Source organism: Manis pentadactyla, chromosome 5 (genome assembly GCF_030020395.1).
Source record: "Manis pentadactyla isolate mManPen7 chromosome 5, mManPen7.hap1, whole genome shotgun sequence".
Taxonomy (NCBI): domain Eukaryota; kingdom Metazoa; phylum Chordata; class Mammalia; order Pholidota; family Manidae; genus Manis; species Manis pentadactyla.
Genome location: NC_080023.1, coordinates 3,647,407 through 3,666,812, shown reverse-complemented (window position 1 = coordinate 3,666,812; position 19,406 = coordinate 3,647,407). Strand labels below are relative to the sequence as shown.

Below are 19,406 nucleotides of genomic sequence, written 5' to 3'. Positions count from 1 at the left end.
CGGTCCACGCAGTCCTCACAGTGAGATGTTTCTAATGCTTCGTTCTAGACCTCGACAGTGCTTTCCTCCGAGGAGAAGGCCAGGAAGACCAGGAAGAAGCCCAGGAGGCGCAGGGCCAGGGGCGACGGGAGGAGGTCAGAGGATGAGTGCTTCCGGTGCGGCGATGGCGGCCAGCTGGTGCTGTGCGACCGCAGGCTGTGCACCAAGGCCTACCACCTGGCATGCCTGGGCCTGGGCAAGCGGCCCTTCGGTGGGTGCTCAGGCTGGCCGGGCCTGGCCACAAACCCCCTGCGCAGATCCGGTGCCGGCGTTGGCGGGGGGTGCAGCTCAGTGGCCGCTGCTGAGGAGCCGCTGCACCGGCCAGAGGGTCTCTGACAGCAGCCCCGGGCCTGGGGGCTCTGTCCACAAGCCGATGCCCAGCCAGGGCTGAGCCCCAGAAGCCAGGCAGGGCCTGTGGTGCGGGAGAGGGGGTGGCTCAGAGCAGACCTTTACCGGCCCACTCGCTGCTCAGACCCTGGGAGGGGCCGGGCACTGTCCTCAGCAGCGCTACTTCCGTCTCAGAAGACGGGGGCGTGGGCTCTGCCTGCTAGCACGACCTCATTTCAGAGGGCGGGTGGGCATTTGTGGGAAGTTAACTACAAACGTTATTTACAAATTATATAAATGTAATATCTCTGAAGAAAACTAAGAGGTTCCTACTGAAAAGGTATAGATGTTTAACTTAAAAAAAAAAAAGATATATTTCATATGGTAAAAGGTGACAAAGCAAGGTCTCACAAATGTTAAAAAAAATAAAATGCTTAGAGTGGGTGTTAGTTCCCCTAACCTCCCGCTGGACGCCAGTGCCCAGCAGACAGTCCAGGCTGCAGCCAGGTCAGCAGAGGGGCCGGCGCAGCAGACGCCCAGCGTGCCGCCCATGCCCAGTCCTGCTTCTCGAGAGGTTTGGACGGGTGGATGGACAGCAGTCTCATGTCCATTCGTGTCTACCCGACTGGACGGCTTTAGGATGTTTTAGCCACGAGATGGTAGCAGCTGTCTGCCACCTGCTGCTGCTCACATTCTGTCTCCTTGCAGGGAAGTGGGAGTGTCCATGGCATCACTGCGATGTGTGTGGCAGGCCATCCACTTCATTTTGCCACTTTTGCCCCAATTCGTTTTGCAAGGAGCACCAAGACGGGACGGCCTTCAGCTCCACCCAGGATGGGCGTTGGTACTGCTGCGAGCATGACCCAGGGGCAGAGCCCGTCTGCAGCGCCAGCACTGAGAAGCGCCTGGAGCCCCTGGAGCTGAAGGGGAGGCGGCGTCGGCGTCGGCGGCATCGGCGGGTCATGGAAGGCAAATAGCGCCAGGCACCGGCCTGGCCACAAGCCAGCCTGCTGCATGGGCCGCCTGGAGGACCCAGCTGGAAGCCGCACGACAGAGGAGGCCTCCCTGGGTGAGCGCCTCCCCCCACTGAGCCACCTCAGCAGCCCCGCTGCGTCTGCACTGACAGCCATCTGAGCCACGTGGCTCGGAAGGTTCCAGGACAAACAAGCCTTACTACACAGCATTACCGCTACACTTGAATTTCTACAAATGTCAAGGCTCCCTCCTGCTCTATTTTTTTAGGTTAATTATGCTTGAAAATTGGCATATGAAATGTTTTTATGTCACCTGAAATGTAGGAAGTAGTAGTTTTGCTGAAGGATCACTATTCTCTCTTTACCCTTAACTATGTTACTCGGCCTGCTTACCTGTTGTCACTCAGGAGAGACCAGGGTAGGGTCTGGGCAAGACTCAGACCTGGATTCCTTGGAGACCATGATTTTGACCATTATTTCACTCTTGGAAACAGTTGTCTACTTTCTGTGCTAATGTGAAATCCTTTCTCACGATGCTCCTTCCTGTCTGGTGAGAGGCCGGCCCCAGGAACCATGACGGTGAGAGTGGTGTGAACTTCCCCCATAGTCTCTCTCGGGATGGATCTGAACCAAGTGCTGGCAGGCCGGCCTTGCACATGGACGGTCGCGCTGAGCCACCTTTCCCTCTGAAGCTGGCCACTTCTCACCTGGGCCTATCTCCTGAGCACTAGGTTCTTATACCAGCATTTGGGGGAAGACTTTGTATATTTTTTTCACTTGGTTTTTCTTTACCAGTTTCTCACTTTTATCCTCAATATATTTTTTGCTTAACTGGTTTTACAAATTACCACTGGCTGCAGTGTACTCACTGATGAGACTCTGAGTTCCCACAGAAGAGGAGCCTGGGAGGGGGCGTGGCCCCGTGGGGGTGCCCCTGGAGGTGGTCACTTGGGAACAATGGTTTTAAGTCGTGTGCTGCCCTGCACACCTGAGCGATAGGCCAGCAGGGCACTGCCAGGTTCCCCTTGGGGCCTAGACCCAGAGCACGTGGGAAATGTGCTTTCCCAGAAAATGTCCTTTTCAAGGGTTGGAGAGAGGCTCCAAGTTAGAACTTTTGCCACTTCATCCTGCTTTGTGGGTCTGTCCAAGGAAACCTGGCCAAAGATGTCTATAGGCTCTGGTCTCGTGCCACACTTCTGGGAAGGACTGAGCTCTATGGAACTAGATCTTCTCTTTGGGAATTCTCTTCAGCCTGGGGAGTTGGGAGCACCTGAGAAAAATGGGGCGCACCAGCCAGGCACCCAGGCACCCAGGGAGGGAGTGCAGAGGACTAGGTGCACCTTCTCCGCTGCTCCCTAGCAGAATTTGAGTAGTGCCCCTGCTGCGCAAAGCATGCTCACGGCCATTCACAGACACGGTCCTCAGCCTGTCCTCGGTGTTGTTGCCATTGCCTGGTAGAATTGCTGGGTGTGCACGGACCTGAGGCCCTCCTCCCACCCTGCTCCTCCTTGGCTTTGTGGCCAAGCACTCTTGGAGCGCTCCCTGCCTGTGGCCGTCCCATCAGCACCCTGGAAACAGTGACCACACCTAGCACCAGAAGGAAGGACAAGAGGCTCGTCACCTGCTGACAGCTCCTGCGTTAAGGGGCTTAGTTATCTGTGGAGACACACCTGCTGGATAAGACACGGGAACTATGGAGTATTTGGAACTCTGATTTCTCTCAAGTTAAGAAAATGCTCGACTGATTTGCAGATTTATGCTCCTGGGCCCTAAACTTGCAAAGCTGTTCTGGTAGTGGGCCTGCAGAGGCTGGGCAGCACCCTACAACTACCCGGTTTGGGGCTGGGCTAAGGGGCAGCCAAGGCCTGGCAGAGGTGTGCTGCCATGGCTGTGGCCCTGCTCTTCGGGGCCAAGGGCCCCGGCACAGGCTGGTGCTGCCGCTTGTCCTCTCCTACCAGCTGAGGGGTGTCTCCATCAGTCAGACATCAGACTGGCTTTGCAGTGCACTTTGGGGAGCAGATTAACTTACTTTTGTATTTGACAATAGGAAAAATCTTGTGATTTTTGAGTTACTTTGATATTTCCAAATTCCTTTAGTATCTTTCTGAAGCAAATACTGGAAAAATTACTTTAAATGAGGTTGCCCTCTTTCCAAAACCTGTTGGACTAATGAGCAAACAACACTAACTTGAGAACCTCTGAAAAGCCCATTTATGAATCTGCACAGGACAAGCCTTTGGAACAGCAGCTGAGCTTGAAGGGCCTTCTGCAACCCTGGGGCACAGCCCTGCCTGTGGCCTTGGTGGGGAGGCTGCAGTGTCAGCTGCCTCAGGGCCTGGCCTCTGTGGCCATCAGCTCAGCCCTTTGTCTCCAGGAAGCAGACACAAAACAAGAACTGCCGAAAGACCCCAGGACTTCTCGGCATTGGGACAGACCAGGGCCTGCACCGAAAACTGCACCGCGCCAGCACTGACCTCTGGGGATGTGGGCGCCGCTCACACCGTGCAGGTCATAGGATGTGTCCAGCTTGGCGGTCCTCAAGCGCGACCGCTGCAGGGGGAGGCCTGGTACCCACGCGCACAGAAAGCACGTTTGTCCTGTCCTCCAAGGAGCTGTGTGGGCACCCAGCCGCGCCTGGTTCCCGGGCCCCACACACTCAGGGCTGCGCTTCTGGCACCTTCGAAGTATTTATCTTGACATAGAAACCGTAATGTGTGCAGCGCCCATCTTCCAGAGCTACCTGACTGTCAGGAATTAAAGACAAGCCTGTTTTAATGAAAGTTAATGGAAACACCTGTCAGTTGCCAGCTTCTTAACCCTGAGAGAAGCACAGTCTCTCACAAATGTTAGGAGAGTGATGCCCATGGGTGTCCCAGTGTCCACTATACCCTGAGCAGGTGTGAGATGCCTGTCAGCAATGAGCCATGACCATGCCTATTGGTGCCTGAACTTCGCACAGCGTGCAGCCAGGCTCCTGCCTGGAATACTGGGCACTCAGCAGCTCTGACAGACCTACAGAGACTTGGCACCCACTTTGGGGCAGAGATGCTGAAATGTAGATTGGAGAATTGCCAGCTGGGGCAAAGTAGCATTTAAAGCAGGAAGTTGTGTTTGGAAAATTGTGTATGAGTATTTTTGTATTAAAAACATCTTAAAGGCTTTTTTTCTTAAACTTATTTTATATGGGATTGCACTTTGAAATTCTGGGCTTTCTACTTTTCCAGTTACTCTGAATTTGACCACCCCCCTTTGGGGCAGGGCTCCTGTCCTTAGACCCCATTCGGCTTTGGACTTACTGGGAGAGGCTAGTGGCCACCAGAAGTATACATGTAACAGATACCGGAAATACTAAGTAGAGTTCTGATTTTGGAAGTTTTCAAAGAGTATCTGGCTCCCAAATCCCCATGGAAGGTGAAGTGGTCAGGAGGGGGGCTGATGGCTGTTCCCAGCCCTGCACGTAGCTGAGCACCAAGCTCTCCTTCGCCTCCAGCACAACCTCGGACCAGGTGCCCTGCCCTGAGGGCTGTGGCTGTGGAGCGGAGGATGAGCTGGCTCAAAACACAGCTCTGGGCTTTCTTTAGAAAAGCTGAACTTTAATTCATTTCTTACAATGAAAACAGTTGCCTGAAGTCTGAAATGCTCACAGCTGCACAGAAGGCAACTAGGAGACCCATGGGCGGCGAGTGCTCCTGGTGTCTGCCGTGCCGGGGCCCTGGCGGGCGGCCGCCCTGCACCCGGCTGTCCCGGGGGCCACCCCGGCCCCCTCCACATCAGTCAGAGAGCACTGCACTAGCAGAGAAGGGCCCACCTCACGGTCAGTGGGATGCAAGAAAAAATAAAGATAAAAGTCTAACAGGCAGAGCTGCTAAAACTCAGAAGTTACTTCTTTTTTGGTGACATTGAAAAATGTAATATTGAATCCAAAAGTATCTTCAATCACACAAAAGGGAACCCATGTTAAAATGTAAAAATAAGTCCGAACCACCCCAGAGAAAAGCATCTGAAGCTTAAGTGAGCCAGGCTGAGCCACACTGGAGCTGGTCGCCCAGGAGGCCAGCAGAGTGGAGTCCCTCGGGGCCCAGGGCAGGCTGCCAGGGGCATGCAGGCGGCGCCTAGGACACATTGGCCATGGGCTTGTACTTCTTGAAGCGCGTCCACTGGCCCGTGGCGTAGTTCATCTCGAACACTGTGTCCACCAGCATGGTGGTGCTGCCCTGGCCGTCTGACTTGGGCAGGTCCTCTGTGTGCTCGCTGAGCTTGATCTGGATCACGTCACCCTGCTCCTGGCACGGGTTCTCTGCAGAGGGCAGGGGCTGCTAGGCAGGGCGCCTGGGGCCAGGGAGCCCCCTCCCCGCAGGGCCAGCATCCCCACCCATGGGGCCCACACAGACCCACCTCGGGAGCCCGCCATGAAGCCCAGGATGAGGGCCTTCTCAGGCCGTGTGACTTTGTTGGCTGTCTTGAACATCTCCTGGGCAGCGAACATCTGCTCCCTCTGCAGGTGGGAGAGCCAGTGAGGGTGTGGGACCAGCAGCAGACCCACAGCAGACCAGCTGGCCCCCACTGTAGGCGTGGCCGTGACACCTACCTGTGCCCCCCATGGCCCCACCTACCGTTAGGGACAGGTTCTTCTTGGGCTGTGGCTGGGCGGGTGGCTGGGCCTGTGGGGCCACCATGGCCACAGGGGGCGTCTGCGTGGGGAGGGCAGCAGCCGGGGGTGTGGTGGGCGTTAGGGGCGAGGCAGGCGGTGCAGGCGCAGCAGGGCCGCTGTTGTACATGGGCGCCCTCTGCTTGAACTGCGACGGCAGCGCAGGGCTTGGGGCTTGGGGCTCCTCAGGCGGCCGGCTGGCCTGCAGGCTGGCTTCCCGGGAAGATGGGGCTGCAGGCACAGGGAGGATGATGGGGGGCCGGCAGAGCCAGGGGGCCCCCTTGCCCCCCCCACATACTCCCCACGCCACATGCCAGGCGCTGACTACCAACCTGGCCCTGCCCTGGGGCCCACCCACCACTGGCACCCATGAGCCCATGTGCCCTCAGGCCGTGGCTCTGCGCTCCCAGGGGCAGGACCGATGGGCAACGTGTAGCTGGGTGGTGGGCACAGCCCTCTGAGATCCCCACCATATTCAAATGTCTCTGGCCTTCCCAGACTGTCAAGACAGGATGCCTGGCCTGGGGGCCGGTTCCCTGCCCCGGGTCACTGGGGAGAAGCAAGGAAATCTGTCTCCCCAGCCCAGGAGAGTCCCTCTGGCTGCTTCCTCCCTGGGGCCAAGCTCCTCAGGCAAAGCCGAGCCCAAGGGAATAGAAGCCTCGGAGCAGAATCCACTAACTAGAGTCTATCCTTTCTTCAGATACCTTCCTCCCAAAATTCTGGGACTGCAGGGACCCCTGCACACTGAGGTCCTGCCGCCTCAGCAACTGCCAACTGCTTCCAAAGTGGGGCTCCTCCCAGGAGGGCAAAGCAGGCAGAAACTGGGACTCATTTCCTGAAACTTGTGCTGGCCAGAGAAGACAGGAGAGGTGTCCTGACCCCTGAGGAAGTGCCATGCAGATGAGTCCAGGGGAGGTGCTGTCCCTCCCCACAGGCAGGAGCAATCCTGGTGGGCACTGGGGAGGAGCCTCGGGCAGACTCCAGCCACTGCCACGGCTCACCTGGCGGGGTCTCGGAGCTGGGGATATACGAGGAGGCAGGCACCACGCTGGGCGTAGCAGGCAGGTAGCTCGTGGAAGGCAGTGCAGGCTCGTTGTTCAAGGCCCCGAGTTTCTAGAAGACAGCGTTTACGGTCCCTCCCAGAAGAGGCTCCCCCCCGACAATGAGCTGTGCTCTCCTCTCCCCACGGCCAGGAAAGGGGCCTCTCCAGGCCGCACATGCCCCGTGCCCAGTGGCTGGAAACCTGGTGGCAGGCCCTGCACCCTGCCTGGAGCTGCCTCAGCAGAGGAGGGAGCTGGGCTGCTCCTGTTTGGTTAAGGAACCTCCCAAACCAGCTGTTTGAGGAAAGAAAGTCCAATAACTTATTTTCTTACCACAAAAACACAAAAGGAAGACGTGCTCAGTAGGAGAAAATGAGAAGAACAGGAGGAAAGTGACCTGTCCCCCAGAAACGGCAGGTCAGGCCCTGCCAGCCAACATGCCACCATGAGCTGCCTGTGCCGCCTGCCCCCCCAACGCACAGGTCTGAGCAGCAATGGGCACCTCGCTGGTGAAGTACCACATCTGACAGTCACAGCCCACCTGCCCTCGGGCCTGCACAGCCAGCAGCACCATCCCTACTGGGCAGAGGGGAAGCCCCAGAATAGCAGGGAAGAGAGCAGCCACAATTCCCTTCCGCAAGAGCTGGTGTGCACACGCATTCCGAACCCCAGTGAATGGCTCGCTTAGGGCCAAAGGCAGCGCCACCTCACAACCATGTGCATCCATCCATCCATCCGCACACACGCACATATACACTCGCATGTATCCTCTGAGACAGCGCCTTTTTAGTGGCTTCCTGTTGGAACATGAGGGTGCACATGTGGGCCATGCATGCTAACACCCTACCTGTGTGGACACCAGGCCAGCTGCGTAGTCTGGGGTGGCGTTCTCGATGACTGTCTCTTCCTTGGCTGGCTTTTCCACCACTTCTGCATCTGTTGACACAACCGGATCCTCGTCTACTCCTGGCTTTGGCCCACCCCATGAGTAGGCCTAACAGACAGCCCCCTGGAAGGTGCGCATCACCCCCCTGGACTCAGCCAGATAGTCCAGAAGCATGACACCAGCGTGCACTTCACACATGGCCTCCAGGCCAAGAAAAGGAGCCCTTAGGAAAAGGGCTGCCACGTGGGGCCCCTGCTCTTCCTTTGAGACAAGAGCCAGTCAGGAGGCAGCCTCCACAGGCCGGGAGCCTGGGGGTGCTGGGCCCAAGCCCAAGGCCACCCCCTGTGTGCAGGCTCTGAGAGCAGGTCCAGACACGCACCCAGCGTCTTCCTTCTCCTCTTCGCCTCTCGGCCAGCACCAACCATGTCCAGCTCAGAGATGTCCAGCAGCTGCCAGAACAGACACAAGGCTGGCGTCAGCCACAGCATGAGTCGTGCTGAGGCCAGCCCTGCAGGGGTGATGAGGATGGGACGCCCACCTTCACTCCCCTCTCCTTCCGCAGGGGTGTCCTTGAAGGTGGGATGGGGGTCCGGTTCCCAGCAGGGCTGAAGACACTGGGGGCGGTGGGACTTCTGAAGGGCGCCTGCTTCGGGATGCCTCTGAGCGGGGCTGCCGGGAGGACGGTGGCCGTCAGGGGCTGCCTCGGCAGCGCACGGGGAGGCAGCCACCCAGGACACACGACCCCACCTCCCTGCAGCCAAGCACTTGGGCACTGACTGGATGGAAAGGCCACAGGAAGTGACGACGTCATAGCCAACCCATGATATTTTTGCGAGAAAGCCTGAACAAAAAATGGTGTCACGTCTGCAACCATCCTCCCAGCATGTCAAGTCTTCCATCAGCACTGACAGCCTCAGCCTCTGCTTCCTCTCACATCCCTCGGCGAGAACGGGTTTGTTATTAGCCGGATGCCCTGCCCTGCGGCCAGCATCGCCATCACCCTCCCCAAAGGCCCGGTCCCGAGTCCGTCAGAGAGTCGCCTGACACCCAGGGATGGCGGCTCCTCCTGAGCAGGGCCTGGCCCCTCCCCAGGCGGGTCGCCCTGGCCTCACACACTGGCCTGGGTGCACACAGTTCCTCCGTGGCAAGGCCAGCGTGGATGGAGAAGCACCCTGGAGTGCTAGGCTGGTTGCTGGGTCGAGGGCACAGTTACTTCCCGCCCCTCAGGGCACCTCACGGGCCAGTGGAGAGCTGGGGGAAGAGGCGTTTGGGTTCTCCCAAGGTGGGAGCACCCAGGGTGGGAGGCAAGGGGCAAAGGGGGGCCCATGTTGACCTGATGTGCGTCTGAGGCCACCCGGGGGACAGTCTGGGCCTGCGCAGTGATGAGCCGGCCGACACGGAGTGCGCAGGGCTGTGGATCGGCATGTGACCATGGCAGGCAAACTGGCAGCTGGGCCCCACATGGGGACCCCATACGGCTACCTTTGGCTCCGAGGGGCACGGCATCTGTTTTTCCAGGTAACCTGCCCCCTGCCGTCTGGTGGGTCCTGGGCCTCAGCAGTAAGCAGTGTGGCAGAAGGGCAGGGACATGGAACTTGGGTGGACTGTGTCCTGCTCTCTGCGCTGCTTGCCCAGTGCCCTCGGAAACAACCTCCAGGGCAACCCTTTTCCCCGTCATAAATACCCGTTCTGCTTACGGTGGGCAGTCCCATCAAAAAGGTACCGCGGCTCACGAGGAGCTGCAGCTGGGAGCACGGGGAACATGGGGGACGCAGGGGGCTGTGGGCTGGACAGGACCAAGGGCGGGAGGACTGGAGTAGGTGTGGCCACCCCAGGCCGCTGCAGGCGGGAGAGGGACAAAAACTAGTATTTTCCTCAAATTCTGGCTTTCACCTCAGTACAGTCCAGGTCTCTCTAAGCAGATGCTTTCTATTTCACACACGCTTACTAAGGGGCTGGAAGGACCTCCAGAGCTTGCTACAAGGTGCAGCGGCGCTAAGCCCTAGGCAGCTGGTGAGGAGCCCTGCGGCGCGGCACGCCAGCTCTCCAGCGGGGACCCGGGGCAGTGGGCATGGCCTTACTTGTGGTGTCCATCTTGCGGAGCAGTCCCCGGCCCTTGGCGTGGAAGGGCACCCCTGCACTCCTCTTCAGCTGCTGGGCCGTCTCGGTGGCTGTAAGCAGAAGGCTGCCTGTGTCAGTCAGCACAATGACAGGACGCCTTGGACTGCATGTGAATTCTGCAACTAGCCCAACTTCCACAGAAGCATGAGCTGTGAGTGTGGCCGCAGGTGGCCCTGGCGGCGCATCCTCGTCTGTGGTCATAGCACAGCGCAGCCCCCATTGCAGACGTATAAACATGAGGAAAGGAAGGTTCCCTGCCAGGGCCTGGTGAGGACTGGCAGCGGCAGGCGGAAGGATGGCACGGAGGGGCCTGAAGCCCAGGCTGAGTCCTGCCGGCTCCACAGGGCCACAGAGCAGCCACTGGCCCCAGAACACTGTCCATTTTGAACCAAGAAGCACGATGCCTACTGAGTTTTGTTCAGTCTTTGAAAACAGGGTGTTATGCTTGTTATTAACAACAATTTCATGACCATTCAAAATAAAACAGTTCCCTGAAATTGTTAGTATTTGGTTGAAGGAATCTATTTCCTTGCCTTTCCCAAAAATCTCTCCCACACATTTAAGTGCCACTATCTGAGAAAACGTTAAGTGAAAGGACCAGAAATCCTCACAGCCAAACCGGAGCCCCCTGAGCGAGGACCCAACCTTTCAAAGCCTCAAGGCCACCGCGCGTCACAGCCTGACTCAGTGATCCTGAGTTTTGCTTCACTTTTTTTAAACAAATTACAGACATTTTGCCCTGAAAGTTCTCAGGTTTCTAAAGCAGATTTTTAGGACACAGTTTAGCATAACAATAAATACATTTCAGAAAAAAAAAAAAAAACTTTGTGTAGAACCCAGTCTTGGGAAGGCAGGTTCTGTACCAGACACTCTAGACGACTGGCCCTGTAAAGGCCGCACAAGGGGAGGGGGTGGGGGGCGCGCGGGGCGCACTCACACTTCTGCAGCAGCTCGGCCCGCAGCGTGGCGCTCTTGGGCTTCCTCTTCAGCTGGAAGTGCTTCGCGGGAGGCGCGAGGGGCCCGGCGAGGGTCGTCAGGGCGCTCTTGTTCAGGTACCGGCACTCCAGCGGCAGCATGGCCGATGCCTCGCACTCGCCCACTGCTCGGTTCAGAACCAACGCAGCGAGCGCGTCAGGGGGTGCCCCTTTCCCAGGCCGCAATCTTCACGGCAAATATGCAAATAGGACCCAAAAGGCAGCTTCCTACCAGAGTCCTGAACCTTCTGCTTCGCGTTCAAATCAGAAGTGAGACCCACGAGCATGGTGCCCAGTGTCTCAGCTCTGCCACCACCCAGCCATCAAGGCACTGACACGGGTGGGGGCCAAGGACGGGCAGCCCTACTGTGGGGTGGGCTCACAGAACCCCCGAGCCCCATCCTGGCCTCGATTGGGCTGTGGCCTGGGAGCCTCAGGCACCGGGCGGGGGGGACGTCAGGGCAGCTACGTGTGGAGGTGTCTCATGCGTTCAGAGAGCACCAGATGACTCTGTGGACTCGCCCCAAACAGGTCCGCCTGTCTGCCCAGCAGTCAGACTCGGGAAAGCCCTGGGGAAGGCACACCCACTGCCCCTGGGCTAGGCACCCAGGCCTGCATGGGGAAGGCAGGGCAGCCCTCTGCCCAAGAGATGTCACCCAGTGGGTGTGGACTCTCTTTAAACTAACCCCAAGGACAGACACTGCAGGTCTGTTTCCAAGTGCTCTGAAAGCATCTGTGTAGTGCGTGGGCAGCTACAAATCGAGTGAGACCCGTTAGTCACCTCCCAGACGAAAAGATGTTGGGGGCCACCAGGGGGACGGCCAGGCCACCGGGCCTGCAGGACAGGGCACAGGCTCTGCCTACCGGTTCCCATCCTCTGAACTAGAGGAACCTGGACCCAGCTCACGTTCTAAACAACTGAACTGCCGATATTTTCAACACACATCTCTGAGCATCGACTGTGCCAGGCAACGTTCTAGGCTCTGGAGATGCAACCTGGAGGCAGAGCCCATGCCCTCATGAAGCTGAGTGGGGGGACAGTGCTGATCGTGAAAGTAAGGAACACATTTCAGATAAAGCAGGGGCAGTGAAGAGGGGCCTCGGTGCTGCGGTAAACAGGCCAGACAGCAGCTGACGAGCTGAGGACAGGGCGATGGCACCGTGGCTAAGCACACCGCACAGTGCAGATCCACAGTCGGGTCAAACTCCTTCTTGAGGAGACGCTCGAAAGGAAGGCCTCTTCCCTCCTCCCAGCACAACCAAATGTGTGCGACATACCCTTTTCTCTAAGTTCTCCTAAAATATCTTGAACGTTGGGATTCTGCTCTTCAAGATCAAGGTTAAGCGAGCCTGTGTCAGGAAAGGACTTGAGGATGTCAGCAACCATGAGAACCCAGGGGTCCGAGTCCAGGGTGGCCAGCTGGATGACCTCTGCCAGGGCGCCCTTCATCTGTCGAGAACAGAGGGATGGCGGCCCTGAGCGGGATGCCAGCTGCCCCACTGCCCCAGCCCCACCCTGCCCCTCATGGGAGCCCATCGCCTGAGAATGACCTACTCAGCCACCTCGCCTCTGAGCACGACTGGAACTGTGCAGAGGGAGCCCCTGGCCACCCTGCCCGAGCTTCTGCGGACACACAACAGTGTCCAACCTCTGCAGCCAGTGTCCCCGCACCCCACCCCACCCACCTTCACAGGGGCTGTGGGCTTCCTCATCCTCAGCGACCCCACCTCCAGGCTATTCCACTTCTTCGGGTCACCATGCCCGCTGCACCCAATACCCTGCCTCGGCCTGTTGCCCACCCTCTGCAGGGGCAACCACACCTCCCCACAGGCTCCCAGATGGTGACAGGCAGCACTCAGCCTCCTTGTGTGCGGATCCCACAGGCCAAGGAAGGTCACCCAAACCAGCCACACAGCCCAGCCCCCTCCTTCTCTGGATGCATGTTGCTAGACTGCGACAGCCTCCATTTAGGAGATCTGATGAAGGGGCCCCTGGGGCATGGAGAGCTGGACCCGGGGTGGTAATGGGGAGCCCCAAGACAGGCACGCAGGTGGCCCCGATGTGCTCAGCTAAGGACTGGGGTCTCAGCCATCTGGGGGGGCAGCAAAGAGCCTGATCCCGCCCCGTGACCCACCAGCCCTGCATCTGCCTGGGGGGCTGGCATCAGCAGGCTGGGACTCAAGCTGGTAGAAGGCGAGGCGACCAGGGCCTCATGCTCCCCAAAGAGCAGCGGCCCCTATCACTCTCTCCTGGGTACAGGGGAGAAGCTGCAGAGACCAGTACCCTAGAGGACCAGGGTGATGTGGGCAAGGGAGCTGGCACTCCACCCATGGCACCTCAATACCAGTGTCTGTCCGCTCCTCTGACAGGTGCAAGCAGCGCGGGCAGCCACCACTGTCAAGCCTGAGCCACTGGGGCTGTGACCACTGTGTGTCCAGGCTGAACCCCCAACAAGCCCTCTGACTCCTGCCCCTGCCGCCCAAGCTCTGTCCTAAGAGGTCCTGTGCACAGCCACCTATCACCTACAAACTGGCACCTCCAGCCCTGCCCAGGGGGCTCCACCGCGGCTGCAGCAGGAGAGCACGTGCAGGAACACAGACTGGACCCCATTTGGGCACTGCACTGCCCTCAGGAGGCGGGGACCCCCAGCTGGCCTGAAGAGGCCACGCTGGCTGCCACTTTGGCCTGCCACCCCCTCTCAGGATCGGGCCAGAGCTGGCCAGGCATGGGGGTGGGGCCCTGCCGGGATAGGCCCCTCTCTGCCAGCTGTAGCCCACCACACCCACACCATGCCCTGTGCCCAGCCGGTGGCCCCAATTCAGAAAGGCCACCTCTGCAAATAGGGAGAAGTATGTTGTTTTGATATGTGGCAAAAATGGAAAACATTTACTTTTTAACACCGGTGCTGGGGAGCTTTTTGTTGTTGTTATAGAAGGTCCTGTCTCAGCCTCCCCTTCTACTCAGCTAAGCATAAGCTCTGTTCTACATTACAAAGGCACAGAACAAAAATTAATTTTATCTGTCATTTACTCTACAATGAATTAGTGGCAAAAATGTGGCTCAGTAAAGATGGCAGGTTCCACCCTCAGCAACCACCCCAAAGCACTGGGAACAACACCCATGGAGAGAGAGACACTGTCTGAGGACACAGACCCCTCACCCTGATGGCAAGCAGACCAGAGAGGCTGCAGACACAATGGGGCCCAAACAGGGCCAGCCCACCCCACTTGCCTCAGGAGACCAGAATCACAAAGGTGGGCTGTGTTGGCAAAGTGGAGAAGAAACTGAAGCCCTGGCTCCAGCTCCAGGCACTGTTGAAGTGGAGGTAAACTGGTTCGGCCGCCCAGGCGGGCTCCTCAGCAGAAAGACAAACCACATGACCAGCAAGCCCACTCTACGTGCAGTCCCAAAAGAACTGAAAACACCGGTCCACCCAAATACTTGGTATGTGAATGGCCTGATGCCTAACAGCCCGAGGCCATCCCCTGCTGAGCAACGCACAAGGCGTGCTCCGCCCGAAGTCCTGACAGAGGCCTCATCCAGAGAGACTGAGAGGACGCGAGGCTCTGTGCAAGGAGCTGGTCACAGAAGAACACAGAGTGGATGGGCCACCGCACCACACAGAACATGTGGAATGGAAAACTCCACAAATGCAGGAGATGGAGAACGGCTTCTGGGAGCTGGGGGTGGGGAGGGCAACTGCTCACGAGGCAGGTTACGGAGCGACAAAGACGTTCTGGCACCAGAGTGACGACTGCATGACATAAATATACCAAAACCACTCAACTGTACACTTTGAAAGAACAAATCCCATGTGAATATATCAATGTGAAATATTTTGAGGGGAAAAATGGGGGGGGAGTGCCAAGAGGGCATCCTAGGCACACCCCAACAGAGCCCACGGCCCCTCCAGAATCTGCATCACACCTGGGCCCCTGCTGGCACCCACAGCGCAGGTGGGAGGGTCCTTGGCCCTGGGGGGCACGGCGTCCCCAGAGGTCAGAAGTCTGAGTGCCCAAGAACCACCGCTGAGCTCGCTCTGGAGGAGGCCTGTCAGCAAGTCGGCAAGAACCAGGCCTGCACAGGCACAGCCCTGCTGAGCCAACCTGGGCAGGGCAGGGGCAAAGGAAGGCCTGTGTCCAAGGGACAGTCGCTGTCACCCGGAAATGGCTCCGACCCTCCTTGACGTGAAGCTCCTTAGAACAGCCAGGGCAAAAAGTACCTGCTTCACTCAAAACATGTTACAACCCTAAAAGGAACCAGAAGAGGAACAAGAGAAATCAAAGAGCAAAAGCCAATGTTCATCAGACGAATGCTTCTGCAGAGCACAAGATGCTCTGACTGGTTACATGGCCAGGAGCTTTTAAAACTCCAAAACAAGGACAAAAGGCAGAGAAATGACCTCAAGACCCAGGAAGCTGACAGGAGGCGACAGAAACAGCAGGTAAGACCAGGCCTGGAAATAAATGCTGCAGTGACAAGGAACCCGCGAAGGCTGGGAGATGGCGCTGTGTGCAGCACCCTCAGCCCACGAGGATGGGCATTCTCCCCAGCACATCTGCAAGTCCAGGGTAACTCTACTCAGCCTCCAGAAAGATTATCTTCAGATAACTGAGCAACGGAATTCTAAACTTCTTTTTTTTTTTTTTTTTTTTAGATAATTATTTTTTATTGAAGGGTAGTTGACACACAGTATTACATTACATTAGTTTCAGGTGTACAACACAGTGATTCAACATTTATATACATGATAATTCTAAGTACCAGCTATCACCATACCAAGTTGTTACAATATTTTGACTATATTCCTTATGCTATACATTACATCCCGGTTGCTTATTTATTTTACAATTGGAAGTGTGTACTTTTTCTTGGTTGTTGTTGTTAGGGCATCTCTCATATTTATTGATCAAATGGTTGTTAACAACAATAAAATTCTGTATAGGGGAGTCAATGCTCAATGCACAATCATTAATCCACCCCAAGCCTAATTTTCGTCAGTCTCCAATCTTCTGAAGCATAACGAACAAGTTCTTACATGGAGAACAAATTCTTACATAGTGAATAAGTTACATGGTGAACAGTACAAGGGCAGTCATCACAGAAACTTTTGGTTTTGCTCATGCATTATGAACTATAAACAGTCAGTTCAAATATGAATACACATTTGGTTTTTATACTTGATTTATATGTGGATACCACATTTCTCTATTATTTTTAATAAGATGCTGAAGTGGTAGGTAGATACAACATAAAGGTAGAAAACATAGTTTAGTGTTGTAAGAGAGCAAATGTAGATGATCAGGTGTGTGCCTGTAGACTATGTGTTAATCCAAGCTAGACAAGGGCAATAAAACATCCACGTATGCAGAAGATTTCTCTCAGAACAGGGGGGGTGAGGTTCTAAGCCTCACCTCTGTTGATCCCCAATTTCTCACCTGATGGCCCCCCTGCGACTGTGCCTGTCTTAGGTTGTTCCTCCCTTGAGGAATCTTACCCGTCTCTGGCTAACCAGTCATCTTCCGGGGCCATACAGGGAAATGTTAAGTTGGTAAGTGAGAGAGAAGCCTTATTGTTTGAAATGGTTAGCTTTTTATTTCTTTGCATATTTATGCCCTGTGGCTTCTATGCCCAGCATTTGTCTTGAGGTATCTTTACCACTTGGAGGAGTTATGATACTCGGTAAATTTGATATGAGGCACGAATTCTATTTAAGAATTCGTTGTAATTAGGAAGGAAGAAGAAAAGCTATAGAAGTAGCAGGCGGGAGAAAACATGGGAAGATTGATTATTTCTTTGACATATCTTCTTGTAGAGTAACTTCAGCATGTATAGATTTTAAGCTACTACTTAAATTGCGCACACACATTAACATAATAGGAGTATAGTTACATAACCAAAGCATACCTGTAATTACCAGCCATCTCCAGTGAAACCAAGAAAACCAGTTAGGCACCCTAGGCATTTGTGAAAACTTATCAATGATATGATGGTTATTATCTAACTGAATTTGAATAGTTTGAGAAAAATCAGACAAATTAAAACAACCCATTCCTGGGCACTGTTCACATCCCATATGTTCTTTTAACAGTAAATAGTCTGTAGTTGTAAGATTTTGGAGCGCTACAATTTGCACTTCTCCTAATTCTTGGTTGAGTTCCAACAGTATAGATCCAGTCAAATTTGTTGTTTTACTGTATGCACAGGCCAGCTTAGATATCTCCTTCATTCCCATGGCAAGTCCAGGAGCTGGTGGGATGAGTGCATCTACAGCTGTAGCAGTGCGTGGATCTTTGTTGGGGTTTTTTGATGATCATCTTCTGGCATGAGTCTTCCCGAGAGTGCTGATGTTGGAAGTTCTCTTTCATATCGTTTCTTAGTTCATTTCCGGGGTAGCCAAATTAGGCTTTGATCCTCTGTATAAACACAAACAGACCCTTTGCCTACACTTTTATATGTCCTTTATATCATTGTGTAGAACTCATTAGAGGTCACCACATAGGAACTGCATTTTTTTTTTTTAATCATTAATCTACACTTACATGACGAATACTTTGTTTACTAGGCTCTCCCCTATACCAGGTCCCCCCTATATACTCCTTTACAGTCACTGTCCATCAGCGTAGCAACCTGTTGTAGAATCACTACTTGTCTTCTCTGTGTTGTACAGCCCTCCCCTTTCTTCCACCCCGCTATGGATGCTAATCTTAATACCCCCCTACTTCTCCCCCCCTTATCCCTCCCTACCCACCCATCCTCCCCAGTCCCTTTCCCTTTGGTACCTGTTAGTCCATTCTTGAGTTCTGTGATTCTGCTGCTGTTTTGTTCCTTCAGTTTTTCCTTTGTTCTTATACTCCACAGATGAGTGAAATCATTTGGTATTTCTCTTTCTCTGCTTGGCTTGTTTCACTGAGCAAAATACCCTCCAGCTCCATCCATGTTGCTGCAAATGGTTGGATTTGCCCTTTTCTTATGGCTGAGTAGTATTCCATTGTGTATATGTACCACACCTTCTTTATCCATTCATCTATCGATGGACATTTAGGTTGCTTCCAATTCTTGGCTATTGTAAATAGTGCTGCGATAAACATAGGGGTGCACTGATCTTTCTCATACTTGATTGCTGCATTCTTAGGGTAAATTCCTAGGAGTGCAATTCCTGGGTCAAATGGTAGGTCTGTTTTGAGCATTTTGATGTACCTCCATACTGCTTTCCACAATGGTTGAACTAACTTACATTCCCACCAGCAGTGTAGGAGGGTTCCCCTTTCTCCACAGCCTCGCCAACATTTGTTGTTGTTTGTCTTTTGGATGGCAGCCATCCTTACTGGTGTGAGGTGATACCTCATTGTAGTTTTAATTTGCATTTCTCTGATAATTAGCGATGTGGAGCATCTTTTCATGTGTCTGTTGGCCATCTGTATTTCTTTTTTGGAGAACCGTCTGTTCAGTTCCTTTGCCCATTTTTTAATTGGGTTATTTGTTTTTTGTTTGTTGAGGCATGTGAGCTCTTTATATATTCTGGACGTCAAGCCTTTATCGGATGTGTCATTTTCAAAGATATTCTCCCATACTGTAGGGTTTCTTTTTGTTCTATTGATGGTGTCTTTTGCTGTACAGAAGCTTTTCAGCTTAATATAGTCCCACTTGTTCATTTTTGCTGTTGTTTTCCTTGCCCGGGGAGATATGTTCAAGAAGAGGTCACTCATGTTTATGTCTAAGAGGTTTGTGCCTATGTTTTCTTCCAAGAGTTTAATGGTTTCATGACTTACATTCAGGTCTTTGATCCATTTTGAGTTTACTTTTGTATATGGGGTTAGATGATGGTCCAGTTTCATTCTCCTACATGTAGCTGTCCAGTTTTGCCAGCACCATCTGTTGAAGAGACTGTCATTTCGCCATTGTATGTCCATGGCTCCTTTATCAAATATTAATTGACCATATATGTCTGAGTTAATGTCTGGATTCTCTAGTCTGTTCCATTGGTCTGTGGCTCTGCTCTTGTGCCAGTACCAAATTGTCTTGATTACTATGGCTTTATAGTAGAGCTTGAAGTTGGGGAGTGAGATCCCCCCTACTTTATTCTTCTTTCTCAGGATTGCTTTGGCTATTCGGGGTCTTTGGTGGTTCCATATGAATTTTTGAATTATTTGATCCAGTTCATTGAAGAATGTTGCTGGTAGTTTCATAGGGATTGCATCAAATCTGTATATTGCTTTGGGCAGGATGGCCATTTTGACGATATTAATTCTTCCTAGCCATGAGCATGGGATGCGTTTCCATCTGTTAGTGTCCCCTTTAATTTCTTTTAAGAGTGACTTGTAGTTTTCAGAATATAAGTCTTTCACTTCTTTGGTTAGGTTTATTCCTAGGTATTTTATTTTTTTTGATGCAAT

The 19,406-nt window shown here is 54.2% G+C and overlaps 2 protein-coding genes across 7 annotated transcripts in view; one reads left to right on the top strand and one right to left on the bottom strand.

Annotated features, from left to right (window-relative positions):
- NSD2 (nuclear receptor binding SET domain protein 2) overlaps nt 1–4,500 on the top strand; it is a 98,891-nt gene extending 94,391 nt beyond the window's left edge. For all 5 annotated transcript variants that reach the window (XM_057502045.1, XM_057502044.1, XM_057502046.1 and 2 more), the window contains 2 exons: nt 49–250; nt 1,075–4,500. In XM_057502045.1, the coding sequence (XP_057358028.1) occupies nt 49–250; nt 1,075–1,343 (471 nt within the window). In that variant the 3' untranslated portion in view covers nt 1,344–4,500. The remainder of the gene's footprint in view (nt 1–48; nt 251–1,074) is intronic.
- Nucleotides 4,501–5,203: 703 nt separating this feature from the next.
- Nucleotides 5,204–19,406, bottom strand: part of NELFA (negative elongation factor complex member A) — a 29,761-nt gene continuing 15,558 nt past the window's right edge. For both annotated transcript variants that reach the window (XM_036921437.2, XM_057502057.1), the window contains exons 2-11: nt 12,288–12,459; nt 10,973–11,134; nt 9,996–10,085; nt 8,453–8,583; nt 8,294–8,363; nt 7,876–7,964; nt 6,990–7,101; nt 5,954–6,219; nt 5,736–5,835; nt 5,204–5,637 (exon numbers count right to left, since the gene is read on the bottom strand). In XM_036921437.2, the coding sequence (XP_036777332.2) occupies nt 5,453–5,637; nt 5,736–5,835; nt 5,954–6,219; nt 6,990–7,101; nt 7,876–7,964; nt 8,294–8,363; nt 8,453–8,583; nt 9,996–10,085; nt 10,973–11,134; nt 12,288–12,459 (1,377 nt within the window). In that variant the 3' untranslated portion in view covers nt 5,204–5,452. The remainder of the gene's footprint in view (nt 5,638–5,735; nt 5,836–5,953; nt 6,220–6,989; nt 7,102–7,875; nt 7,965–8,293; nt 8,364–8,452; nt 8,584–9,995; nt 10,086–10,972; nt 11,135–12,287; nt 12,460–19,406) is intronic.